The sequence below is a fragment of the Ruditapes philippinarum genome, unplaced genomic scaffold (genome assembly GCF_026571515.1).
Source record: "Ruditapes philippinarum isolate M1 unplaced genomic scaffold, ASM2657151v2 ctg2437_1_1_1_1, whole genome shotgun sequence".
Classification (NCBI taxonomy): domain Eukaryota; kingdom Metazoa; phylum Mollusca; class Bivalvia; order Venerida; family Veneridae; genus Ruditapes; species Ruditapes philippinarum.
Window position 1 is genome coordinate 60,828 of NW_026857023.1, and position 22,320 is coordinate 83,147.

A 22,320-nucleotide genomic window follows, 5' to 3' on the forward strand; every position below is an offset into this window, starting at 1 on the left:
GCTGAAATCTTAAAGCCAACAGTATAGAGCTCGGTCAGACCACATGCATGTGCAGACCTGTCTCTTTACTTGTGACAAATGCTTTCAGTTTCAACAGGAAAAGGGTAGAAGATAATGACATCAAACCGAAGGTTAAACAATACTTTTAAATACATGTATAACACTTTGTTAAGAAATGTCTTGTAAATTTTCATATCATGCATTTTCATATCATAATCTTTGTTAATTTTTGAGTTTTTGATTTTTTTTTTTTCAGCTTGTTTCATAAGCCATGCCAGATGTCACATTGTTGCTCACTGAAAAACAACTACCAGCTTGGCTTAAAACTTTTCTAACATCACCAAGGCAACTTTAAGTCTGGTATAGCTAGTGCAGCATAAAACTGCTGAAGATAAACTATTTGACATATCTCCTACTCTCTTTGTTTCACCACTACATAAAGAATATCCAGTAAACTGATTAAGTTCAAGTAAAAAGTTTGATTTTTTTAAACAAAAACTAATTAAAAATTTGCTTTCATGCAGAGATCATAAAAAGACAGCAACCAAATTGAATACCCTTGTAACTTTTTCAAACAGAATTGAAGGATAAAAAATGTACTATGAATTAAATTAGAAACTGTCAAACATTAGATATTTGATGATTACCCCTTCAAGCTGTCAAAGAAGGAGACTATGTAACTGTGTATATGAAGAATTTCATCTCTACACAGTTGTACAATATAGCCAGACTGCAATGCTGTCTTCCATAGATCCCACGCCTTAGAATCTTGTAGGTACTGGTGACATAACATCAAACCAACTGTAAAAGAAAACATTTATAAAACTATATTGTAAAATCAAAATCATAGAAAGAAAATAGCTATATTTTTAGATATGACAAAATTTGATTGGTTATATGGCCCAGAACAAACTTTTATAAGCTTATATAACCTTAGTAGCTTGTGAAAAGTTGCGAAATAACTTTACACAAAAGTTCATTTCTTTAAAGTATACATTATTTATTTTAGTTTGATTGTGTTGGAAGCTATAAGCTTATTGAAACACTCTCAAATCTGTTTCGGGAACCAACCAGTTCTAAGCAATGAATGTAAAGATTCTTGCTAAAGGAAACAACAACTTGTCCCCTGAAAGGGTTTGAACCCATGCCGTCAGCAATCCTTATACTACTAGTCTGACGCGTTAGCCATTGGCAACACTGCCACTCATTTCTTTGAATGTTATAAAATAAATCAATAACTTTTTAGCAGCAATATATAAATAATATACATGTATGTATATATCACAACTGTGTGTTGTGACTATCGTTAAGTAATCACTTTAACAAAACTTTGTATTCTTCTAAAATACAATCCCACAATACTGTTTATAACTGTTAATGAATTATCCAGATTACTCTATCGATGAACAAGGTTCTGACTATAGAATCGAGTTTAAAAATATTTTCAATGTTCTGTGAATTTAATGCCCGTTTTTTCATCATCAGGTAAATCAAGTTTACTCACATATAATCCATCTTTCTAGTATATCCTGAGACAGGTATTCACACTGGATCTGAAATAGATTCAAATAATTGACATTAAAACTGATATACTCTCTTATAAAACAGTTTATTCAATATTCTATAGCGTTTTTTCTCTCCTTTAGACAAGTCCTCCAACCACAGCAGGGGTGTGGAAATCCTTTGCCCGACTTGTCCGACTCGAAAATTATCCTGGGGGACAAGTAGATTTTTCTACTGAACTTGTAAGTGGACGAGTGAAAATCTGAGCCAGTAGAAGATATAAAATACTGCATTTCTACCCCTTATCAATGAGAAACAATACAATTATTTAAGAATGTTCAGATTTAATAAGCACCAAAATGAAGATAGTTCAGACATATTTCATGTGTTAATAACTGGGCAAGTAAAGCTGCAGACAAGTGAAAATTTCTACCAAATTCCATGGGCGAGTGGCAAAGATTCATATTTCAACACCCCTGCACAGCAAATTTCCATTTTCTTTAAAATGGTGTTAAGATTATTTAAAATTTTGCTGTTGTTGCAAGTAATATTTTTGCAATTTACCAAATTTGCCTTACCTAAAATTTTCCAAAATGAAAGGATCAGGAAATTATCCTAATAAAGATATATCCTTGATTTATTGTATGTATATATGACTTACCGATGATCATAATATCTGATCATAAACTATGTTGCTCACACACAATAACAGTTCTTAATAATTGTTGGTTTATACAGAATTTATTTTAGTTCGATTGTGCAGGAAGCTATAAGCTTATAAACGCACTTTCAAATCCGTTCCTGGAACCAACCAGTACTGAGCAATGAGTGTAAAATTTCTTGCCCAAGGAAACAACTTCTTGCCTCTGTCAGGGTTTGAACCCATACGGCTAGCAATCATTAAATTACTAGTCTGAAGAGTTAACCACTCGGCCATGCCGCCACAATAATAATTGTTCATATGTGTCTTTAATAAACTCCCTTGGTACTAAGTGAATCAGATTACTCAATGATAACTAGAAATGTGTTCGTAGGTCATGGATGCCCCCACATTCTAGTTTTATCAGTCTACAGACAGAACGACAGCCCAAAAAGATATCCCCCAAGCCTCTAAGCAGTCTCCAAGTGTCTCTTATTTCTTAATTATAACATAGTAATACTAAACAATTATGTTATAAATGAGTTACCGTAGTGGTTGTAGGAACCTGGCTGATTTTCTGTGGTTCTGCGAGCAGACTTAGTACCTGCATAGCCCTCAGTTGATCTGCTGTAAGTGTTTTCTTACTGTATATATCATGTAGTGATAGTATTGCTGGTATCAAAACCTGTCAAAGAGTTACTATGTTTTTATTATAGTTTATACTATGTTTGTTACATGGCTTTTCATTGGATAATCTTGCAGTTTATATAGTTTTATATACACAACTGCTATAAATTTATGAAGATATTTCACTTTTTTTCTCTTAAAAAGATGCTTCATGTATAATAAATTTGTTATAGATAATCCTTACAGGTTACATAGCCATTAATAACCAGTAGTCTGCAATTAAAATATTCAACAACCATTATATAGGTAATAGCTGTCAATTTTATAACAAAAACTTTTAATCAATTATCACCACATATTGACGAACTTGTAATAGAATATCAGAATTATTAAGCTTGGACTTCTTTAACAAATTTATTTTAGAGTATTTACAAAAATTAATTAAATAAAACTTATTAAACATATAATGCTTAAACATTCTTGTAGCCTCAACATTCTAAATAGTACAAGAATTATCTATGTATTATTACCCTGGAGTGTGGTACAAATTCTTCCGACATTTTCTTCATTGGCACTTCATACTCTATTACCATCTGTCCTAAACGTGGAAAAGATGGGTCCCTAAAATGCATCAATACATGAAAATAAATATGGAAGACAGAACGATTTCATTCGTTTGAAGCTGAATTGTATAGTGAATAATAGCTGTAGAATACTACATTGTAGCTTGTTTCATGAAAAATATGCTAATAATAAGAGCACCACAAAAGTGGGACAATATATGCCTGAATGAAAATCTGTTCTAGTAATCAAAAATAACCAATCTTTCAATGAGGACAAAACCCAGTTCATGAAACTTGTCTGAAAAATTTTTATCTTAATTATCCTTACGATACTAATGTACCCAAGGGTGGAGGCATTTAGACCTGCAGTGCATGATTCATTAAACTTTTGCAGAGGACTACAAGGCCCTGCTTCTTGCCTAATCTCTACCTTCAGCTCTGATTAAGTCACAGACAGATACATATTTTCTTTGCATTATGTGTGTTCTTTATGGGCCATGACATTATACAATATGTCAAACTGTATAGTGCAGGGTTTTCATTTTTATCTGAGGAAACAGATGTGCCCACGAAAACATTTGGCAAAGGGTCAAGCATGATATTTTAATCTAGAGCCAGTAGAGGCTGAAAATACAATCGATTTTAACAGCATTGTTAATATGGAAAACCCTGTAAGTTGGTAATACATCATAAGCAAATAAGGTTTATCTACCAAAAGCATTTGATTGTGCAAACATAAATAACTCTGGGGTAAATATATTTATTGTGCTGTAAATACAATTAACTGAAGTTTGGAAGACCTCTACAGCTTGCTTGTTAATATTTATATATTTCTTGAACCATTTATATATTTTCTTATGTTCGGTTTTTGACATTAAATTCCCTCTTACTTAATGGACTGTTCAAAATTAACAGTAGGGCAAATTTATTAGACAAATTTAGCAAGTTAACCTCAGGGTTAAAGGAACATTATGCCTCAAATATTCATAGTTTTTTAATTTTTCAGAAATGTTAAACATGTGTTTAATAATGTTTTAATAATAGTTTTAGAGATGTTTTACAACTGAAGAAAGTAGCGCTGAACGTGGAGAGGTAGCAAATGTAAACAAAATTGTATTTTCCTTTCATACAAAACACTTATTCACTATAATTATACTGAATGTCAACAGAGCAAAGAAGGCAAAAGATAGTTCATCTATGTGGCAAATGAGCAATTCTTTAGAAATGGTAACAAGATATCAAAAAATAAAAAGGTTTTGAGAAATAAAAATGATACATATCTGAGGCATAATGGGCCTTTAAAGAGGAAAACAGCAGATACCTTACCCTGACTGATGGAGGTATTCATGGGCCACATTATACAGTGCTAACACAGTTTTACGGTCATCCACTTTAGAAACCAGGATCATTATTGACACATAGGTTGTCACAAGGTCAAGGTAACTCTTAGCCAAGTCGAAGTTTAACGTCTAAAAAAGAAAAAACAAAACAAATATATTTCTATACTACAATAGTTTTGACAGTCTTAATCCAAAACATAAATGCATATAAGTGGTTGGAACTCAAGTATAACTGCCTGTAATTATTTTTTAACTATCTGTATTCACTATCTGAAAAGCACACAAGTCTTGTAATTTTTCCAGAATTTTAGGAAAGACTTTGTATCAAGCAAAAAAAATCAGTTTGACTTACTAGAAATTTGCATTAACATTGATGGACAAATAAAATTATTTTAATATTTAATATTATCTGATTTTTTTTATCTCAATGTAAGCAAACCTTATTCATATAATAATGTACATGTATATTTTACTTACAATATCTAGGAACACCTGACAAGCATCAATAGTGGTGAGCAAATCTGCAACATGGTCCTGTAAAATAAACAGAAATGCCCTAATAATAGGAAATATCTGATTTAATACTTCCAGGTCTTGTTAAAAAAAAAGACTGAACAAAAGCTACAAAGTTCCACCAGAGTCTGGTGAATTGCAATCTTATTAAAATTAGCTCTATATAAAGCTCCACTTTTAGATCTAACAGTGACCAATTATCCTTTACATAGCCAATCATCAACGAGTTTTCATAGTTTTGAAAGCGATGCGGTTTCTAATTTTAACCCTGGGAAAACCAATACTGAGTAGGAAATTGTCCTTGACCATTGTATGAAGTTGTATTTAATTCAAACTACTAGTTTTCAAGTTATGCACTTGACAAAAAAAGTAACAAAAGGGCAATAACTGTAATTTGTACAAATAGAGTTATGGTTCTTGTGCACTGCACTTCATCTCACTGCCCTTGACCATTGTATGAGGTTTCATTGAATTCCAACCATTAGTCTTCAAGTTATGCACTGAACAATGAAAAGTAACAAAGGGCAAAAACTTTTACATGAGTCAAGAAAGAGTTATGGTTTCTGTGCACTGCGCTTCCTCGCAATATACTTGACCATTGTTTGAAATTGTATTGAATTCCAACTAGTAGTTTTCAAGTAATGCTCTGGACAAGAAAAAAGCAATGGAAAAGTAACAAAGGGCAATAACTCTATAATTACTCTGGACAGAGTTATGGTTCTTGTGCACTGCACTTCCTCTTATTGTGCTTGACCATTGTATGAAGTTGTTTTGAATTCCAACCAGTACTTTTCAAGTTATGGTCCGGACAAGGAAAAGTAACAAAGGGCAATAACTCTGTAATTAGTCAAGATAGAGGTATGGTTCTTGTACACTGCACTTTCTCTTAATGTGCTTGATGATCGTATGAAGTTGTATTGAATTCCAACCATTAGTCTTCAAGTTATGCTCCAGACAAAAAAAAGCAATGGAAAAGTAACAAAGGGCAATAACTCTGTAATGACTTTAGATAGAGTCATGGTTCTTATGCACTGCACTTCCTCTTATCAAGCTTGACCATTGTATGAAGTTGTTTTGAATTCCAACCAGTAGTTTTCAAGTTATGCTCCGGACAAGGAAAAGTAACAAAGGGCAATTACTCTGTAATGAGTCAAGCTTTGCATTTCTTTCAAAACTTGAAACTCCAAATTTTATTTCTGTAACAGTCATCAAAATTTATACTTGCTTGATAGTAAAAGACTGGTTAATTGAATTCCAGACTGGTAAAAATTTTACTATTTAAGGTTTTATACAGAATATTAATTCAGGCTAATGAACCCAAACTTTTTTTCAGTGACAGATGTTATATTCTGTTTTTTGATATGTAAATCAGATGAGAATTAGTTTAATACATGTATTATATTAATCAGAGATTTTTACCTTGAAGTCCATGATGTCAACAAAGGTGTAGTAATACAGTGACAGTGACTTCACTACCTCACTCTTGATATTGTTTACTGGTACAAGCTATAAGGGGAAAAAACATATGTAAATAGTTAATCTCCTCTGTACAAAATATATATTTATTATGACAAAAAAAAATCATCCATTAACGAAACTATCTTTAGAATTTTCCCAAAATGTGTCACAATATACCAGAAGAGGGCTTAATCTATAAGTAAATGGGTAGAAATATGGTTTTAACTACACTGCATTTTAACTCTTGTCAACCGTTGCATAAAACATTGTAACATATCTATTCTCTTTAAAGTAAAACCTATACTTACAGCACTTGCTTTTGAATCAATTTGTGGGAATTTTCTCAGCAGATATCGTAATGCTGGCTCTAGCTGCTTGTCAGAGAGAAACGCCGGTTTGTTATCTGACGTCCCCAACATCTAAATTTAAATCAACAACATCAATTAAATCATTATATAATTATATGGTATAAGTCAACAGAGCTATATTCAATGTGGTGGGGGAAGGTTAGTGCAGGGAATTCCAATTTAATTGTTTGTAAAGGTTTTGGTAACTATATGTATTTGATGAAGCAGTGATATTTTATGTAAAAAGGCGGAGTTAATGTCCATAAAAGGTTGGGTTAATAAATGGGAAGTTAAAAAGTATGCAGCATTGTTATGTCAAAACCATCAGCGTACATGAACATGTATATAATAAATGCATGGCATATATTGATAATAATGATATTTAATCCAGAATTAAATTGTTAATCAATATGATATTCAGTACTTAAATAGGGTTTCTGTGCAAAAAAACAACAACAACAATTAAACAACGTACCACACTCTGACTCTATATTTTAAATGAATACAAGCCTATTAATTGTTATAAAATGTATCTCTGTTACAACCAAAACCCCTGTAATTAAAACATACATAAAAACAGAAGAATAAAAAACAAAACTAGTATAAAATCAAAATGTTACAATGATATTAACAATTATTCTTTCTAGAACTAACTTCTACTATAAATCTTTACTACACCATAATTATCAACAAAAAAAACTTATCAAATCTTTCTTTCAGTTTCAGAATTATTTTACTTTATGAAATATCTTTAATCTTCATAATCATCTTATAACAGAAATAATTTTGACAGTAACTGAATAATTGTCAAAACTTGTTTAAAGTCATTTTACTAAAAAAAAAAAAAAACATAACAAAATTTCAAGAAAAATTTCAAGAATGTATAAAGCTATAACTGGCACAATATACAACTCTTGGTCTGCTTAAGAGACTACTTTGACTGGTTACTTAGTAAATAACATCAAGATTGAAAGGTGGACAAGTCCATTTAATTTAAAATGGTAATTAAGGGATAACAACATATTTCTCTGTTAAAACTTAAGTGTTATACATGTATAAGAAAAACGGAATAAAGTGTTTGATTATATAATTAAATACATACATTGTATGCTGAACTGCAATTAGAAGTAGGTGTACACATGCATTTGCACATGTTTATCCCACTTAATATGTAATATACATACATTATATTTTTCGATTTAACAAGTACTTGGTTTGACTTTTTTATCAAGATTAAAAGACAGCTCGCTATAGCTTTATATCCTTAAACAAAATTTTAAAGACTTGTCATTGTGCGCAGATATGATTCAATCAAAGTACATGTACAAGGAAAAGAAAACAATGATTTTTTATGATTAAAAAAAGACTTGATCAATAAATGAAAATACAATACAATAAACTTGAATATCTAACAAAATGCAGAGTTTCTTTACCTCCTTTAGATAGGCCCTGATCTATTCTTAGTCATTGGAACCCAAAATATACAATGTATATAGCCTATAATTATGGCCCTATAGCATTCAACTGAGATCCTTTGCAAGACAAGATTATACTCTGTCAATGCAAGAGTACACCTTCACATTGGGGTGGTATTTTTTGACATAAATATGGATCATGTAACCTTTTGTAGAGGACTACCCATCTGATGCTACATGCAAAATATCTAAGCTACAGGCATTGTAGTTACTTAGCAGATGCAGATTCTTTTAAATTTAATGTTTCACCCTTGCTGTGACCTTTATGTTCCTAAGGATAGGTTAACTGAAGATTTGGTTAAGGAGGATAATATATATATGGAGGATATATAATATGTTCAGTATACAACAGACATATCATCACCTTAGTGCAATAACTGGTTAACTCCTATTTTATTTCGAAGGACTTTACATGTAACCTGCACGAAGGTGTCAATATATACTATCACAATAATTGAACTGTAAGCACTTAAGATGAGCTAAAATATCCATGTAAAGGCTAACATATAAAACAACACAGACCACACATGTACAAAAATAAAAAAATTAATATTAGATATAAAATAAAAAAAATAATAACTGAAATGAAAGACATAACACAAATATAATTAAAAACAAAAATGTCGAACGACACATATACCCCCCTTTCTAGCCATTGACTCACATAATTGGTAATTTTATTACAGAAACTTGCCAAAAATGGGTACACGAAAGTGTTCAATTATGGAAAAATCAACGGAAACCATTTTGACATTTAAGGCCCATGTGACATTGACCTTTGACCTAATGACCCCTAAATCAATAGAAGTCATCTACTACTTATGACCAATAACTAGGTGAAATATGAAGACTTTGTGATGAATACTTTTCAAGATAATCAGCGGAAACCCTTTTGACATTTAAGGCCCCTGTGACCTTGACCTTTGACCTAGTGACCCCAAAATCAATAGGGGTCATCTACTAGTGATGACCAATCACTATGCGAAATATGAAGACTTTGTGATACATACTTTTCAAGATAACCAGCGGAAACCATTTTGACATGTAAGGCCGCTGTGACCTTGACCTTTGACCTAGTGACCCCAAAATCAATAGGGGTCATCTACTAGTTATGACCAATCACTGTGTGAAATATGAAGACTTTTTGATACATACTTTTCAAGATAATCAGCGGAAACCATTTTGATATTTAAGGTCCCTGTGACCTTGACCTTTGACCTAGTGACCCCAAAATCAATAGGGGTCATCTACTAGTTATGACCAATCACTATGTGAAATATGAAGACTTTGTGAAAAATACTTTTCAAGATAATCAGTGGAAACCATGTGGTCTACCGACGGACAGACCCACAGACAGACCGACATTAGCAAAACAATACACCCCCTCTTCTTCGAAGGAGGGCATAATAATAATGCACAGTTATGTAAAAACATAATATCTGGTCAATTTTTACATTACATGGACATTGTGTTTGTTTTGCCTTTGTATTATCTTGATCTGGTGTTCTAAATAATTCAGAAAAGCTGATCAAATTCAGAAATTGTTATCAACCTTGGAAAATAACCTTACTTAATGACCTTCATTGATAAAAGTGTTTTACAAAATACATGTATACTACAAGTATATATTTTCACACTTTCATCATTTTGTGACAGTAAGGCAGTAAAAGGAAAATAATCTTACATGCAAACCATAACCATAATTAAGACCATGCTGGAGATAGAGTTAGTGGACGAAATTTATAACCTCTATATCTACACATCAAAATTAATATTTCCATAAATCCCCTAACAAGAGAATTTCATCATTTTCATTTCCATACATTTGAGATAAAATTATATTCATTTCATTAGAAAATTTCAAATAAATGGTTGTTACAAAAGTGGTAAGGGCTATAAACTTTGAATCATCTGCCACTCACTCAGTACTGTGGGTTCATTGGTCGAGAAATGGTGGCACAGAAGTTAGGATTGTAGATGCACCAAAACTCTTCAATATACCTTGATGCATTAACAAACTACTAGCAAGCATAGGTAATGACATCTTTAAAGCCAAAACACATTGAATAGATGGATTGATTTTTTGCATGAGAATCAAACTTAAGTTGCAGAGTTAGAATTCCAAATCATCATGCCCTTATTTCGTTAAAATGGACTTCTAAAATTTTTAATTTGAAACTCCCCATAATAATGATTGCTTATTTTAGATTCTTGTCAATAATAAATACTGGTAATACTGGTACAGAGAGCCAGTGGATCAACACACACCTGACTCTAGATATACTGATAAAATATATTAAAATAATAATTATATACATATCATTATCTCCATATACATAATCAAAGGGTAAAGAGACATTCAATGTGAAAAGTAAGTCTTGTGAAGTAAAAAAGCAAATAATTATACAGACACATGTGCATTGAAAATGAAACATAAAATGAAAAATAAGCATTTCTTATGTGGGCCTTTTACTACCAATGTACCAACTTATTTAGATACAAATCTAGCAATTTCACAGATCTACATTATTACATGTAGGATTTTTTTTATAAGATTTTTTTTTTCTTGAAAATACATTTCATTCCTTGAGCAAGAAACTTTACATTCATTGCTTAGTACTGGTTGGTTCCAGGAACGGATTCGAGAGTGTTTCAATAAGCTTACAGCTTCCAACACAATCAAACTAAAATAAATTTGTATAAACTATATAAATTTCAGGCATTTTGATATTACAAGCTAACAAAACACCTTAAACATTATCTAATGACAAAAAAGTTGTTTCTTACAGTAGTAAAAAGCCCAAAAATAAATTTAAACACACACAATATCAGTTTACTTACACACATCTGTATTAATACGGCAAATATAAGTAAAAAGAAAATTATTCAGTTTAATGTATAGCAGGCATTACATAGATTTGTATTTTTGTTTTAAAACTAAAAAAATTACAACTTGTTATATCATGGAAGTTTAAAGGGATCCCAAAAGGATTTTTTGACATACAATGTTATCATATGGGGCCTGTAAATTTATTTCGAGAAAGTTGTACCATTTAATATTAAAGCAGCACGGCTCCAGATTACTGCTTATTTTCATGAAAATTTTGAAAATGTAATTAAAAGCATAATATAATTGTATATTAACCAAAAGGAATCAATTCCCACATTATCAATGACACTTACAACCAATGTTCATTGCAAAAAGAGGTCAAAATATGTAAAAACTGCCCTTACTGCATTAGTAACGCAGAAAAAATATAGTAACAAATAATTAAAAAAAAATAACCATCAATAATCCATAATATGTAAATTATTACTTGAATCATGAATCTTTCTACTTTTTCTTAACTCTTAGTATATTTTTCTCAAATTTGAATTGATCGAAATATTTTTGCTGATCTGGAGGAATGCTGCTTTAAAGGTCTAGTGCAAAATTTCAGACCATTTGTTCACTCACTTCTTTTTTTCAGAATTTTATATTGTGCAAAATGAATCAAAATTGAAAAGCATTTAAACAATTTTAAATCTGGCTTAGAATCACATACAGTACAAAATTTATTTCATTTAATTTTTCTGAATATACATTGTACCTTTTCATTAACAATCATGTATTTTTCCTTTTCATGTGCACCTGTTGACATATGTAAGAATTTGAAATTTTCTGTATTTTGACCTTACTGGAGCTGCTTTTTAAGGTAAAAACACTTAATTAACACAGACTTAAAGTTTAGATGACAGCTTTGCTCATGCTGTGTTAATCAAATTACACTTGCACATTCTGACATGAATTAAAATTTAATTACTTTCTTACTAAAGCCACCAGCAAAAAAAACCCAAGAGCGATCAGTAATCACATGTGTCGCCTCATGATGGCCAATTTCATGGTGGGACAAAGTTTGTGACAGAAGGACAGACAGACGGACAGTGCACAACAAGACTTGGTACTGATCATTCCTGTAAAGTTTGGATAAAATTGCACCAGTAGTTTATGAGGAGTAGTCCGGACAAGCTTTTGTGTATCTGGCAACACACAGAAAAAATCACCTTTTTATCAAAGGGCCATAACTCGGCCAAAAATCATTCAACCAGAAAACCTGTGCAATATGCGTAAGGACTTGAGCTACAGATCAATCCTGTAAAGTTTCATTGAAATTGCATTTGTGGTATAAGAGAAGTAGTCCAGACAAACTTTAAAAATAAAAATTATTTAAGGGCCATAAATCTGACAAAAATCATTGAACCGGAAAATGCTGACAATATGCACAACTAGACTTGGTACTGATCATTCCTGTAAAGTTTGGATGAAATTGCACCAGTAGTTTATGAGAAGTAGTCCGGACAAGCTTTTGTGTATCTGGCAACACACAGAAAAAAACACCTTTTTATCAAAGGGCCATAACTCTGCCAAAAATCATTCAACCGAAAAACCCGTGCAGTATGCGCAAGGACTTGAGCTACAGATCAATCCTGTAAAGTTTCATTGAAATTGCATTACTGGTATAAGAGAAGTAGTCCGGACAAACTTTAAAATTAAAAATTATTAAAAGGCCACAACTCTGACAAAAATCATTCAACCGGAAAATGCTGACAATATGCACAACTAGACTTGGTACTGATCATTCCTGTAAAGTTTGGATGAAATTGCACCAGTAGTTTATGAGGAGTAGTACGGACAAGTTTTGTGACGGACGGACGGACGGACAGACGGATGGACAGACAGACGACGGAGAAGTGATCCCTATATGTCGCCACTACTCTGTGGAGGCGACACAAAAACAAAAACATACACATATTAACAGTATTTTTTGACATACTAACATCTGTGTAATTTAAATTACATGATTTGGCAAGAAAAATGCTTCATTCATTGTTATCAGTTAAAACATAGCAAATATCTAAGATCTTTTTTGTTACAACTTACACCAGATTGGCATAAATTTGCAATCTCAATATAGAAGCATCATCTCATTCTTCTGATGTAGGTTTATATACAATACACAGCAAGTTGGCAACATGCTGGTCTAGCAATCATGGGTTGGAGGCTAGCTCCACCAATACAATGTTATATTAATTGTCTTTCAAATGAGACCTTAATAATCAAGGTCTAATGTATCAGTGGTGTAACAGTCTTCAAGGGGTAATGACAGATATGGCAACCAAAAGGTGGTGGTAAATAAACTGAAGGGAAAACAAGTAAGCTTAAGAAATAAACAAGCTAATGATCTGATATGATAAGGAATGGGCGATATGAAGACAAGTAATAAATAATTATAATCTGTTTAAACAACATAGTAACTGACTAGAAAAGAATCAAATGTATCTTTAATATACGTGTAATTTGAATATCATTTAAAAACCCTAAAAAAATATAATAGAATTATCTTCACTTGAGATGTATAATATAAGGAAATAAAAATGATACCCTAGAATGTTAGAATTACCTAATTATCTTAGCAATTATAAATTTGATAACTAAATATCATACTCTCGAACATGATTCTATTATTTGATCATTTATAAAATGAGTTAACTGTGTTTAAAATTTCTAAAGCCATAATGAGCTACATGTATCAAATAATATAAAAAAGATTTTAATTTCCATAAAAAAATAGTAATATCCATATAAACCCTTATACATATAGTTAAAGATCCTTATTTCTATCATCTAATTCTAGACCAAATTCTACAATTAGTACATGATACATCCCTCATGAAATTTTCTACACACCATGCTTTCAGTTAAAGGTTGCCACTATTACAAACCATAAATGAATCTGGCTGAAAATTGGAATAAAAATTAAGAATAAAAGATATATATGATATATTAATCATTATGTCATGAGAAATACAGGGTTGTCATTAGGTGACTGTAGGCCAATTATAATGACTGTGTCTCAAATACATTTGACCCTCTAAGTCAGAACACACGCTTCACAATACATGACTGTATATAATCAAAACATGACAATCTCAAATTCTCAACAGGCCAACTCAGAACTTTTTAACGACAACCTTCTCAGGATTAAGATATATCATTATTTCAAACTAGGAGTGTGTGCAAATCTATGCCTCATAATGATTGCCTTTCAGAATATCCAGAAAAATATGTAAAAGTTTTAACTTTAATTTTAAGGATAAAATTATACTTTTGTTTTATACTATAATAGAGTCATAAAATACAAATATTTCCTCTATAATGATGCATCTTGAAGTTCTAAACGCTTGACATAATAATGAATTAAGACTGGCACTTATGATTTGAAGTGATGTGTATAACAAAATCATCACATACCCTCCAGTCTTCAGCAACCAATCAAAATCTCAGATATTAATACAAGAAAGTACATTAAGTTCATCCAAAAGTTTAAGGCCAGTATTTACACACAAAAAATCTTTACACTGTATACAGTTATGACGTCTTCTTTGGTTATAATCACAGTCTAAAAGGGTTATTTTTCTAAGCATAGACTTAGAGCAAAAAAAAAAAATACTGCACAGAAATCTAATGTTAAGATCAACACTGCCAGCTTATAAGACCTTTGCTCCATATGATAATATGAGAAACAGGATATAGGACTCACTTTAAGGAAGTATGAGATTGAGAAATGAAATTTTCACATGGTTAAAAATGAAACATGCCTAATTAATCTGGTGAACAGTTTAACCATAATTAAAGTTTTTTTCCTACTGTCAAACCTATGGAAAAAGACAGGACCTGTTAAAAATTGTCTTGTCAGATATCTCTTTGTCGTCTAATAGATATTGCTCAAAAAAACATAGCAACCAAAAGGCAAATGTCTAATATGTTGCCTTTCAAGTCATGCTCAATCATTAAAAAAATCTCAAACAGTGTAATTATCAATTTAAAACTAGAACTGCCACTATCATGGCGTGAATACCCCCGCATACCACTTTGTCAGAATCAACAGTGGCCATTTAGAGCTCAAGGACAACCTCCCTACCAAATCTGAGGTTACTAAGCCAGTGCATTGCTAAGTTATGTATTCTACATGTTTCAAATGTGAAAATGTCAAAATCAATACATTGCGGACAGGACATTCTTTAGCAATTGAGAAGAAAAGCTTTTTTTGTCAAGGTCCCTGTGACCTTGACCTTTGACCCAGTGACCTCAAAATCAATAGGGGTCACCTTATAGTCATGATCAACATCCATGCTAAATATGAAGACTGTGGGTCAAAGGAATCTTAAGTTAATGGTGGACAAACTTTTTGAAGTCAAAGTCCCTATGACCTTGACCTTTGATCCAGTGACCGTAAAAATCAAAAGGGGTCATCTACTAATCATGATCAACATCCATGCCAAATATGAAGACCGTGGGTCAAAGGAATCTAAAGTTATTGGGCAGACAAACTTTTTGAAGTCAAAGTCCCTGTGACCTTGACCTGGTGACCTCAAAATCAATAGGGGTCATCTACTAATCATGACTAACCTCCATTCCAAATATGAAGGCTGTTGGTCAAAGGAATCTTAAGTTATTGGGGCGGACAAGCTTTTTGAAGTCAAGGCCCTGTGACCTTGACCTTTGACCTGGTGACCTCAAAATCAATAAGGGTCATCTACTAATCATGACTAACCCCCATTTCCCAAAAAAAAGACTGTGGGCCCAAAAGGAAATTTTAAGTTAAAAGGGGCGGACAAACTTTTTGAAGTAAAAAACCCCCGTGGGCCCTTATTTTTTGACCTTGGGGACCTTTAAAAACAATAAAGGGGGGAAACTATAATCATGAAAAAACCTCAGGCTCATCGGGAAAGGGGGATTTAGGGGGAAAAAATTTGCCCCCTGTATTTTTCCAATTTCCCCTCTTTTTATTGATCAAAAAGAAAATCAACATCGCCGATAAAATCTTAATTCCCAAATAGTAATTACTTAGCGATGTAAAGAGCAGAGATTGTATCCGCCCATATGACGACCGCTAATTAACATTAACCAATCAGAGCGTCGCTTTATACTACCCTTCTACCTGTAAGCGAAGCGATAGACCGCCTACTCTAAACAGTAAATAATGAGAGCACCGGCCCGAAACGGTATAATTGTGTGATAGTTTTGCGGGATAGTGTGATAGTTTTAATACCGGATTTGGCGATAATTATACATTGTTTTTTCCCCGATTATCTAAACACGTGCAATATTCCCTAATTGATATACACGATGCACTTCGATGGTGGGTTTTTAACCCGAGTAAAGGCGATGTGCAATGGATTTTTCACGGCTATCACAAAACTGTTAGTCAATTAAAAATAATCAATTTCAATTAATGATCAGCGACCGGATTAAAAACTTAATCATAGTTTTTGAATGATTTCAGTCTGTTAACATCAAATTTTTACGGTAAAATTGTTATGTCGCTCACGGTCATGGCTACAGGGCGAAATGCCCAAACCTAGCAGTAAAAGAAAGTTACTGATTCTGATACACCTACGCGAAAATTTAAGAAAACCATTTCGCAAAAATTTTGCGATTGGTATGTTGTAGACAGTGGGGGTGTTTGGCATTGTTCTCTTTGTAGAAAATGCCAAATTTGACAGTGTACGCACGTGGGCAAGACATCCCGGCTAAACTACATATCGGTCGTATATCATGTAACGTATGTAACAACAAAATTTGTCAAGAAGAAGAGTTCTTATTGCTTCAATATACATATTTGTTTTAATGTCGTAAGATATATGACGCTTCAGATTAAGAATTTATCAATATTTTAAATTTTTTAAAAAGCAGATTATTTATAAAGATATTACCGAATTTTACCATTTCATGAAAATAAAGGGAGGTAATTAGAAATTAATTTTCTACATTTTCTCAGTCAAATTTTTCAATAAGAAATGAATATATGTAATTTTAGTGATCAAATATAATGTGCACAAATGTTTGCAGTACATATTTTACATATTCTTTGATGTTTGAAAATTGTTTTATAAGCATAATTATATGCATATAAATCTGACATTACAACATGCAGGACTTTCAAAGAAATTTCTGTTACCAGAACAGAATAGAACAGATTTTATTAATCAATATCCAAGGTGACTTCAGTCTATGCGAAAGTCAATTTTTTTTTCAGGCCACAAGGACCGAGACCCTTAGGTTTATTTCCGGCCCGGAGGATATTTTTCCGGCCCAGACATTTCAAGCATTATTTTATAATAACTCGGTTGAATGTAAAAATGATTGTCTTTCTTTAAATTAGTGAGACTATCAATATAGAAACATAAGAAGATGCTGACCAATTGAAATAACTTAAGCAGGGTTCTCACTAGGTTTTTAAAAAGAGGAGTCCTTGGACTCCCAAGCACAGAAAAAGCTTTTTATTCAGGAAAATGGTAGTATGTCCCAAATGGAATACATTGAACCATAAAAGTGATTGAAAAGATTTGAAATATAATTTCAAAAACCCTACACCATCAGACCATTATGCTGTTTTCTTCCAGATTCACTCCACACACCCCCCTCCCATCAGAAAATATTCATTGTATGTGACAAACACATATACTGGTAAATACCTCCATCTCAACTAATGTGAACAATATATTTAGTAATTTTAATTCTTAAACTACATTTAAGTGTTATTACACACATTTTAACAAAACAAAGTTTCATTTTAGTTACGATTTTTTAATGATAAAAAGCGGCATCGCGAAAATATGTGACAATTGAAAATTTGTCTGTTTCCTGCAGAAACATTCACAATTCTACTTGTTGTTGATTTTGATTATATTAGATTAAATATTTTTTGATTATTTTAAGATTGTTACTCATCGGCTATTTCAATAGGCATCATAAAACAAAATTTTCAAATCTGTAATTTACGGCAAAATTTACCGTTGTTGATGAAACTTTTTGAAGACAGAGCTGAGATCTAAGGTTGGTCAATATCATCTTTAATAAATTCTTTGCATCACCGGGTACTTTTTATCAATCATGTCATTGATATTTTTGACTTTTTAAAAATTTTATTCGGACATGAGGACTGACGGAAAGGAATTTTTCTCGGACCGCATGATTTTTATTCAGCCAGGACCGAGGACCGACGGACTTTCGCACAGACTGGACTTCATCTTCTAATAAAAGTGAGGAAAGAAAAAATATGAAATTGATTTTATCATCATATTTTTTCTTACACATTATTATCGACAAATGCACATGAAAATATATAAACACATATTTAGAGAAAGCTTATAAATAGCTGATCAATAGATATCAAAAATAATTTTTTTATATTCATATTTGCAGCTCAAAAACATTAAGATGCCATTGCCAGATCTACTACTTTTAATTAATACTACTATTAATTAATCTACTATTAATTAATAAACTGGAGAAATATTACAAATGATGTTAATTGTGTTTATATTATAATTAAAGGATGTATAGCCATGCATGTTAATGCATACACATTGGGTTGTTTCCCTTCTCTCTAATTTTCGCGAGGAAGTCACTTCTCCCTAAAATTTCCCCCCAGGATGAGCCCTGAACCTCCATGCCAGATATGAAGACTGTGGGTCAAAGGAATCTAAAGTTATTGGGCAGACAAACTTTTTGAAGTCAAAGTCCCTGTGACCTTGACCTTTGACCTGGTGACCTCAAAATCAATAGGGGTCATCTACTAATCATAACTAACCTCCATTACAAATATGGAGACTGTGGGTCAAAGGAATCTTAAGTTATTGGGCGGACAAGCTTTTTGAAGTCAAGGCCCCTGTGACCTTGACCTTTGACATGGTGACCTCAAAATCTATAGGGGTCATCTACTAATCATGACTAACCTCCATGCCAAATATGAAGACTGTGGGTCAAAGGAATCTTAAGTTATAGGGCGGACAAGCTTTTTGAAGTCAAGGCCCCTGTGACCTTGACCTTTGACCTGGTGACCTCAAAGTCAATAGGGGTCATCTACTAATCATGACTAACCTCCATGCCAAATATGAAGACTGTGGGTCAAAGGAATCTTAAGTTATTGGGCAGACAAGCTTTTAGAAGTCAAGGCCCCTGTGACTTTGACCTGGTGACCTCAAAATCAATAGGGGTCATCTACTAATCATGACTAACCTCCATTCCAAATATGACGAGTCACGACTGTAGGTGAAAGGAATCTTAAGTTATTGGGCGGACAAGCTTTTTGAAGTCAAGGCCCCTGTGACCTTGACCTTTGACCTGGTGACCTCAAAATCAATAGGGGTCATCTACTAATCATGACTAACCTCCATGCCAAATATGAAGACTAAGGGTCAGAGGAATCTTAAGTTATTGGGAAAAAACCGCCGGACGGACGGACAAGCTGATTCCAGTATACCCCCCTTACATTTTTGTTGTGCGGGGGTATAATAAAATGCAAAGTTGAAAAAGCAAACTATAATTGCCTATTCGCCATACTGGTTAAGTGCTTTACACATTGATTTCAAATTCTTGGACGGAAAAATGTGTTTCTATATGCTGAAGGTGCATGGCCAAATTTTTCATTTGAAACTTTTAATATGGTCTGAATCAATTAAACTATTGCACTTGCAGTCAGTTTGCCAATCAGAATCAGATTAAGAGCATGGTGTGACAGCCATTTGTTTATCGGCTGTATAAGGAATTTCATGAAATAAAAGGATTTAAACATCATGTTTAGGATTTTATTTTTAGTTTAATTTATTTTGAAAAGGTATTTTTTCTTTCTACTTTTGTACATGAATAGCTCAAAATTAATGATATAAAAATTATAACAGTGTTTCCGCTTCTCTGCGTTTCTTGTGTTTTTGACGCAATAATATCAAGAATGACGCATTGGAAAAGGCAATGCACTTTTTCTATGACGCAGTGATAATCTGCCTTACATGTAAGTAGATGCATTTTCATTTAGTTAGTTCTCCTATTATTAGTGCTATCGTGTTTAAATTGGCAATTATTGTTCGAGTATCCGAAATGGCCATCCAAAATTTATTTATTTCCGGTAACTGCGGGTATGTATAAGTTGCTAACCTATTTTGTGTCGTTATCGGCACAATATTTAACGGTTTTACAATCAGTCACGGTATCTGGGATTTAGACCTGCACGGTCAGGGTGTAAACAAGCGATTTGTGCATGCAGACACTTTTCTCGTACGGTTAGCCACCGCCTTTCAAAGGAATTTGGAGGTTACATAGTAACGTACCATGGAGGTTACGTACCACTGCATAAATGTACCATTGTTGGAGGTTACGTACCACTATAGAAATATATAATAAAGTGATAATAAGGGATAAGGTGTGAAACTATCAGGTTTATTGTTCAATTTGTTTGTGATTTGTTAGATTACTCATTTCTGAATGTGTGATAATCATACTTGTATCATAGTTTGGAGACCTTTCTGTTGAAAATGTGTCAGGGTTAAATCGTATACATATACATGCACAGTGCGTTAACTGGAGTGCGGGTATTAGTTACCCGCACTCCAGAGCATGCCCACTGATTGGCTCATTTTTGCTGGGGTTTACATATTGTGACGGCAGAGAAAGGGAAAGCGACAGAAATGTCATATTCAGAGGTTCGTTCATTGGTTCATTTTTGCCGGGGTTTCATATTGTGACAACAGGGAACGTGCTTTTATGTTTGACTATGATACAAAAGAGAAAGAACACCAAAACACTCGGCAATCTGATTAATACTCGGGGGCTACGCCCCCTCGTACAAATCAGATAGCCTCGTGTTTCGGTGCTCTTTCTATTACATAGATATAGGAACGCAGGAGTAACCCCAAGCTTTGTGGCATCAACTTTGTGAAACCGGGTGAAACTGCCAAGACACAGGGTGCCACACCAACCATCAATTCTAGATGGCGCAACAGGTTGGAACATGGAGGTGGATCTTGGCAAGAAGCTTGTTTTCCCAAGTATTGTCCAGACCAACTTAAGACCAGATATTGTATTGTGGTCTGAAAAAGGAAAGAAACTCATCATGATCGAGTTAAAGTACCTTGGGAAACAAGATGTGAAGAGGCCTACGAGAGGAAGAAAGCAAAGTATACAGAGCTACTTAACCAATGTAGACAGAGAGGCTGGCATACATGGCTGTTTCCTATTGAAGTAGGTGTGCGAGGGTTCTGTTCGCTAGCTTGCTGTGGCCGAGACGAAAGGAGAGGAGCTGGAAGCAATCGACCTCCACACAGTAAGCATCGGACCCACTCGCCTGCAGATATACATGGATAAGGGCCGAAATATCAATGACGGTGAGCACCATGCTGATGATGGAGGTCGATCAGCATTTTTAAAAAGTAATATTAAAGTTCTATTTTTTATAATTGTTATGCTCTATATTATTTGTATTTTATATATTTATTATATATATGTTACGTATCCTCCAAAATATATAAGTGGTACGTAACCTCCAAAAATGGTACGTAACCTCCTGGTACGTATCCTCCCTGGTACGTAACCTCCGTGGTACGTAACCTCCAGTAATCCTTTCAAATACATGTTCAAAGATATGTGCTGAGTTCAACAAATGTTTATATTTTTTCAGATGTTGATCATATTTACTTTTTCAGTAAATAAATAAGCAGTTATTGAAAAAATACAAGTGACAAGATAATCATTAAACTAATTTCCACCTTTTTAATGTTGTAAATCCGCGTCAGCATTCCCTGTCCACGATCATTTAGTATTGTTAGTTTCTCAGCCAACTTCTGCTGGCTTGGTATCATTGATCGCGACATGATTACACTTTATATGACAAAGTTTCTAAAAATGTAAATATTCTACATCTATTTGCAAGCCATTGTACTTCCGCAATCAAGTCGAGGCTCTGTACTAATATTCTTACTAATTGAATAAAAAGCGTTGTCATCTAGAGGTAAATTTTGTTCCTGTCCGATAGA

The 22,320-nt window shown here is 33.1% G+C and overlaps 1 protein-coding gene across 6 annotated transcripts in view; it reads right to left on the reverse strand.

Moving 5' to 3' along the window:
- The window catches only part of LOC132748491 (membrane-associated protein Hem-like), a 59,469-nt gene extending 37,221 nt beyond the window's left edge, over window positions 1-22,248 (reverse strand). For 5 of the 6 annotated variants that reach the window (XM_060738128.1, XM_060738127.1, XM_060738125.1 and 2 more), the window contains exons 1-9: window positions 22,054-22,248; window positions 6,953-7,063; window positions 6,606-6,692; window positions 5,151-5,207; window positions 4,660-4,802; window positions 3,301-3,391; window positions 2,691-2,828; window positions 1,505-1,553; window positions 648-801 (exon numbers count right to left, since the gene is read on the reverse strand). In XM_060738128.1, the coding sequence (XP_060594111.1) occupies window positions 648-801; window positions 1,505-1,553; window positions 2,691-2,828; window positions 3,301-3,391; window positions 4,660-4,802; window positions 5,151-5,207; window positions 6,606-6,692; window positions 6,953-7,063; window positions 22,054-22,158 (935 nt within the window). In that variant the 5' untranslated portion in view covers window positions 22,159-22,248. The remainder of the gene's footprint in view (window positions 1-647; window positions 802-1,504; window positions 1,554-2,690; window positions 2,829-3,300; window positions 3,392-4,659; window positions 4,803-5,150; window positions 5,208-6,605; window positions 6,693-6,952; window positions 7,064-22,053) is intronic. The other variant, XM_060738129.1, reaches the window with a different exon arrangement.
- Between the last annotated feature and the right edge of the window lie 72 nt (window positions 22,249-22,320).